The sequence below is a fragment of the Coturnix japonica genome, chromosome W, assembly GCF_054131305.1.
Source record: "Coturnix japonica strain WE chromosome W, WE-NBRP24, whole genome shotgun sequence".
Taxonomy (NCBI): Eukaryota; Metazoa; Chordata; class Aves; order Galliformes; family Phasianidae; genus Coturnix; species Coturnix japonica.
In genome coordinates this window covers 8,288,377-8,294,574 of record NC_140701.1, presented here as the reverse complement: position 1 = coordinate 8,294,574, position 6,198 = coordinate 8,288,377, and the positions used below count along the sequence as shown (strand labels likewise).

The following is a 6,198-nucleotide window of genomic DNA, read 5'->3' as shown; positions in this document are numbered from 1 at the left end:
GCTACACTCCAACTGAGAAGGAGATCTTAGACGCGTATGAGGGGGTTCGGGCTGCTTCCGAAGTAGTCGGGACTGAAACACAGCTCCTTTTGGCACCTCGACTGCCAGTGCTGAACTGGATGTTCAAAGGACAGGTTCCCTCCACTCATCATGCTACCGATGTCACCTGGAGCAAGTGGATTACGCTGATTACACAGCGAGCGCGAATGGGAAACCTCAATCGTCCAGGAATCCTAGAGGTAATCATGGACTGGCCTGAAGATAAAAAGTTTGGAACATCACCAGCAGAAGAGGTATCACGTGCTAAAGAGGCCCCACCATACAACGAATTACCAGAAAATGAAAAGAAATATGCCCTATTCACTGACGGATCATGTCGCATTGTAGGGAAGCATCGCAAATGGAAAGCTGCTGTGTGGAGCCCCACACGACAGGTTGCAGAGGCCACTGAAGGTAAGGGAGAATCAAGTCAGTTTGCAGAGGTAAAAGCTGTCCAGCTGGCCTTAGATGTTGCTGAACGGGAGAGGTGGCCAATGCTGTATCTTTATACTGACTCATGGATGGTGGCAAATGCCTTATGGGGGTGGTTACAGCGGTGGGAACAAAATAACTGGCAACGGAGGGGAAAATCTGTTTGGGCCGCTGAACTATGGAAGGACATTGCTTCCCGAACAAAGAATATGGTTGTAAAGGTGCGTCATGTGGATGCACATGTGCCCAAAAGTCGGGCTACTGAAGAACAACAAAACAACCATCAGGTAGATAAAGCTGCTAGAATTGAGGTGGCTCAAATCGACTCGGATTGGCAGAATAAGGGCGAATTATTTCTAGCTCGATGGGCTCATGAGACCTCAGGCCATCAAGGAAGAGACGCACCATATAAGTGGGCCAGAGACCGAGGGGTGGACTTAACCATGGACGCTATTGCACAGATTATTCATGATTGTGAAACATGTGCCATAATTAAACAAGCCAGAAGGATGAAACCTCTCTGGGAGGAAGGGCGATGGCAAAAGTATAAATATGGGGAGGCGTGGCAGGTTGATTATATCACCTTGCCACGATCTCGCAGTGGTAAGTGTTATGTACTCACTATGGTAGAGGCAACCACTGGGTGTCTTGAAACATACGCAGTACCCCATGCAACTGCTCGAAACACCATATTAGGTCTTGAGAAACAAGTCCTGTGGCGACATGGCACCCCAGAAAGAATTGAATCTGATAATGGGACACATTTCAAAAATTCTCTTATAAATACTTGGGCCAAAGATCATGGCATTGAGTGGATTTATCATATTCCCTACCATGCACCAGCTTCTGGTAAAATTGAACGATATAATGGGTTGTTGAAAACTATGTTGAAAGCAATGGGTGGTGGAACATTTAAGCACTGGGAGAAGAATCTGGCAGAAGCCACTTGGTTGGTCAATACTAGAGGATCTGTCAATCGTGATGGTCCTAGTCAATCTAGCCCCCTACACACTGTAGAAGGAGATAAGGTCCCTGTTATACATGTAAAGAACATGTTGGGAAAAGCTGTTTGGGTCCTTCCAGCTTCTGGAAAGGGCAAACCTATCCGTGGAACTGTCTTTGCCCAGGGACCTGGGTGCACTTGGCGGGTAATGCAGAAGGATGGGGATGTTCAGTGTGTACCACAAGGGAATTTGATGTTGGGGGAGTGCTGTCAATAATTTTATGTATCTATATATATATATACGTTTGCATGTGTAGTGTATTTTAGTTATTATAGTTGTACATTTAGTTATGTTACATACAATTCTGCTATTTAGCTATCACAATTTTACATACGTGTATTTATATGTATATATATGTATATATTAACCATGATGTAATAATGTAGAATAAGGGGTGCAATGTCATGGTTTTGTAATTTTGTAATTTTGCTATCAGTATTCCACATCATAACATCATGTCAAGTATGGATACTTCTGTTGAATGTGCAGTCCACAGAAGAAGACTACATATCCCAGAGAACAACAGGAGTAACAATAAGTCACGGGACCAGGACTCTATATAATCTCGTTCCCAGGCTGGAGTGCCCTCCTTCTTCTCTCGAACTTCTCGGAGAGTGGGAAGCGTTCCAGCCGTGTCGCCTAGAGTTCACAGTAGGCCTCTCGGTTTTCGGAGACTCTCTCTCTCTGTTTCGTTCGATTTTGTTAGCCTTAATTATATTATATTGTGTTATCTTGTATTTCGATATCATATTTAGTAAAATAAGTTTTTCCTCCTTAGATTGTCGCTGTTTTATCCCACTCCCCTTTTCCCCCTCCTTTCCGGGCCCCGGGGGGGGGCGCGGGGTGGCTTCCCCTGTCACGGGCATAGGTAAATCTAAGTAACCCGTGACACTGCTGGCATCTTGTTACTGCACCCTCAAGTGGCCGCTCTGAATCCCACCTCGCAAGCGCATTGGTGGAGCATGCAGATAGTATCTCACGCCAGGCTAACTCCATCTCTGGAGTCCACTGCCTCTCCTCTTGTGGGTTCGTCCCCTTCAACTGGTCATAAAAAGGTTTCATAAGACGTGGAGGGATACCGACAGAATTTCTCACCCATTGCATCCCCCCCACTAGTTTTTGCACGTCCCACAAGGTTGTAATGTGAGGCTTTACTTCCAACCCCTCCGGGATCACCGTTGCAGACCCAAACTTATAACCCAGAAACTCAATTCCCGGTTCTCTCTAGATTTTTTCTTGGGAGATAACAAACCCGACAGTTGTAAGCGCGCAGACCACTTGATCCTCCAGAGTCTGCAACCGAGAGTCACATGGTGCAGCAAGCAGCAAATCATCCATATAGTGGGCAATTTGGCAGTCCGGCAATGATCGTCTCACCGGCTCTACAATTTTTCCCACTACAATCTGACAAATCGTAGGTGAACAGACCATACCCTGAGGGAGAATTTTCCACTGGTATCTCTGGGCGGGCCCCTTATTATTCACAACTGGGACCGTAAACGCGAAAGCTTCCCTATCATGTTCAGCCAACGGGATGGAAAAGAAGCAGTCTTTGAGGTCAATGACCATCAAATGCCACCCCTCTGGAATAGCTGATAGTAAAGGTCCCCCCTGCTGGACAGGACCAAAGGGAACAAGTTGTACATTGACTGCTCGGAGATCATGTAGTAACCGAAATGACCCCTAGGACTTTCTGATCACAAAAACAGGTGTATTCCAATTACTGAGAGATGGTTCTACATGGCCTGCCTTAAGTTCTCGTGAGACAATCTGTATAAGCGCTGTTAATTTATCAGCAGGAAGGGGCCACTGATCCACCCAAACGGGAGAAGCATCCCGTTTCCAACGTAGCGGAATCGCATGTTGCAGCGCTAAATGGTGGACAGTGGCCCTTTCTATAAATTTGTCAACTGCACCCCCAACTGAAGGAGAACATCTCTACCCAGAATGGAACCACTAATTGGGGCTATAGTGGGGGTCGTAAAGACAGTCCTCTCGATGGAGCCATCCCTCCCTATAAGCGAGAGCTTTACCCCTGCATCAGCCATACAGGTGGACACCTCACCCCCCACCCCCGTGAGAACTCTCCACGTAAAGGTCTTCGGCCACTCCTGTGGCCAATCGTCTGTCGCAATGACAGTAATATCCGCACCGGAGTCCAATAAAGCCATAAAAAACACCATTCTAGGTCCCGATACTGGGGTCTCAGGATCAAATGTCATCATGACCTTAACCAATGGGCGCTTGCCTAGGTCCATAGCTAATGCCACGGTGGGAGTTGTGCTCGTAGTCCGGTTTAAGGAAGTGGGAAGGAGCCCCGGGCCATTGGCGCCCTCCCGTTCCCATTTCCCTGCATCGTGATTTTAAGTTTTCGGCACTGACACGCGGCATGTCCAGCCCCACCACACCACTGACACTTCTTGTCCGGTCCCTGCGATTCCTTCTGATTAAACCTCTTAGGGCATTGGGCTTTAAGGTGACCAAGCTGTCCACACTTAAAGCACGGGCCCTTATCCTTATTTTCCCCAACTCGAGAGGCTGCCATTACTGCAGCAGCCATCCCCTGCATGGCAGTTACAAAGCCCTCATTAGTCAATGGTGCATTTTTCTGATGATCTAGCACATACTTGATGATCTCTCCTGGAGTGTTCAAAGTCCCAGGTGCCGCCCTTATAATCTGTTGAATGTCTGGCAGCGATTTTTGTTTAAGACAATCTATCACAACTAAAGATTGGACCCCCTTTGGGAGGTCAGACCCCTCCACCGCATGGATCAAGCGATTCGCAAAATCAGAGAATGGCTCGGAGGGCTCCTGTTCGATGTCTGTCCATGGGAGCACAGGCTCTGCAACCTTAGCCACCATCCGCAGAGCCTGAAGGGCTGCGGTCGTGAGCGCTGCCAACTCCCCTGCTCTAAGCGCATTCGCCTGGCCCTCCGGGGACCCCACCATGCCATCTGCTAACCCCTGAAGATGCGCAAGAGTCATCTTGTCTTTTCGATCCTGGCCATTAGCCGGATGGTTATTATCACGGGTCGCAGTGGCTACCACAACCTGAAGCAGCCTATTCCACTCGTCATACCATAAGGTATATTGTACAGGCTCAAGGATGACACGCATAATAAGGCTGACCACATCATAAGGCAGAAGACTAGAGGCCATGAGAGCCTCAACTGCCGACATAGTCACTGGAGAACGCAAGCCTTTCTTTTTGACCAAATCCGCAAGGCGAGTGACCGCCTTAGAGTTTAAAGGGGTCCAAGCTCTACCCTCTGTATTCACTGTTACTGGAAAGGCAAACGTATCCGTCACATCGGCTGCTCTGAGATCCTCCCTCACCCGAGCCCAGTCAGTGAGTGTGGGCGGGCTCCACGGGCCAGATGCCACAGGACCACACCCCTCCTGGGCGTGTCCCGGGGCCGTCTGCATCAAAGTGCTATGCCCACATCCAGTGCCCTGCTGGGCGGAGTGATCCGCCCCTTCAGGGGAGTGGCTAGAACAACAGGCAGGACCAGACAGTAAACGAAGTACCACCCCCTCCCTCCCCTTGCTGGGCGGAGTGATCCGCCCCTTCAGGGGAGTGGCTAGAGCAACAGGCAGAACCTGGCAGTGAGACAGTACCATCCTCCCCCACTGCCCTCTTATCAGTTGTGCAGAGAGCAACAGTACATTCCACCGAGGGTCCCCCTCCCCCTTCATCCATAAATGATTTTAATGAAGGATATAGTCTCCGTGCTGGATAGGGAGGTGGGGGCGGGGTGTACTCTGGAGCTGAGTGGTCTTGTTCAACTTCCTCCTTCTTTGTTCTTGAAGGTGTTACGTCAGTTGGAGCCGAGGGGGTCGGCGCCATCTTCTCCTCCTTTGGATCTGTAGGAGTGATGAGACCCCCCCCGGTTCCCCTCGCCCCCAACCCCAACAGTTCCCTAGCCCGATCCCCCGCAATCTTCTCTTCCTTTGCCACCTTAAGTGCCTCCAAGACTAATCCCCAGACCTTGAACTCTGTAACTTTTCGGGTGGCCAGCACCCTTTGTGAAAGCGCCATTGTGAGCGCATCCCAGTTATTGGGATCATATAAATCAGAGGGGGATGTTAACATCCCCTCCTTCTCCAGCAGCGAAAGAACTGCAGCAATCTCCTTCTTAGAAGGAACATCCTTCCCACAGTGAGTTTTACATGCATGCAGAATCACCTTAATAACGGCTTCCATGTCGCCTCTGGCCAAACGTATCCCACCTGGCCCCAACCTGGCGCTTCCCCAACCGTGCCGAGGGGGTTCCGAGCTCTCCCTACCGCCTGACGAAGAGTTATGGCCAATCCTCTCGTCCCAGTCTTTCACCACTCCACGAGTAAATAATTACCGCTCCACAGTGAGAACCTTCGCCGTTAGAATTATAGCTGCTCCACTTCCAATCACGTCCGGGGTCACCATTTGTTACCTTTATCACAGAATCACAGAATCACAGAATCACAGAATTACCCGGGTTGGAAGGGACCTCAAGGATCATGTAGTTCCAACCCCCCTGCCTAGCAGGGCCACCAAACATACACCTTTACTAGATCAGGTTGCCCAGGGCCCCGTCCAACCTGGTCTTGAACACCTCCAAGGACGGGGCATCCACAACCTCACTGGGCAGCCTGTTCCAGGACCTAACCACTCTTCTAGTAAAGAACTTTCCCCTAACATCCAACCTAAATCTTCCCTCCTTCAACTTAAAACCATTTCCC

The 6,198-nt window shown here is 49.6% G+C and overlaps 1 protein-coding gene across 1 annotated transcript; it reads right to left on the bottom strand.

Annotated features, from left to right (window-relative positions):
- Positions 1-3,771: 3,771 nt before the first annotated feature.
- Positions 3,772-5,719, bottom strand: LOC146754469 (uncharacterized). Its single transcript, XM_085527577.1, has 2 exons — positions 4,991-5,719; positions 3,772-4,896 (listed from the first exon to the last, which is right to left on the bottom strand). Exons 1-2 carry the CDS (start codon positions 5,678-5,680, stop codon positions 3,772-3,774), a joined length of 1,815 nt encoding a protein of 604 aa, XP_085383703.1. The 5' UTR covers positions 5,681-5,719.
- Between the last annotated feature and the right edge of the window lie 479 nt (positions 5,720-6,198).

Excerpts from the sequence above, each read along its gene's own strand:
- LOC146754469 (XM_085527577.1), bottom strand. The coding sequence starts at position 5,680 with ATGGAAGCCGTTATTAAGGTGATTCTGCATGCATGTAAAACTCACTGT. Across the intron at positions 4,897-4,990 it reads GGGGTGGTACTTCGTTTACT|ACGGCCCCGGGACACGCCCA; the intron begins GTCTGGTCCTGC and ends ACTTTGATGCAG.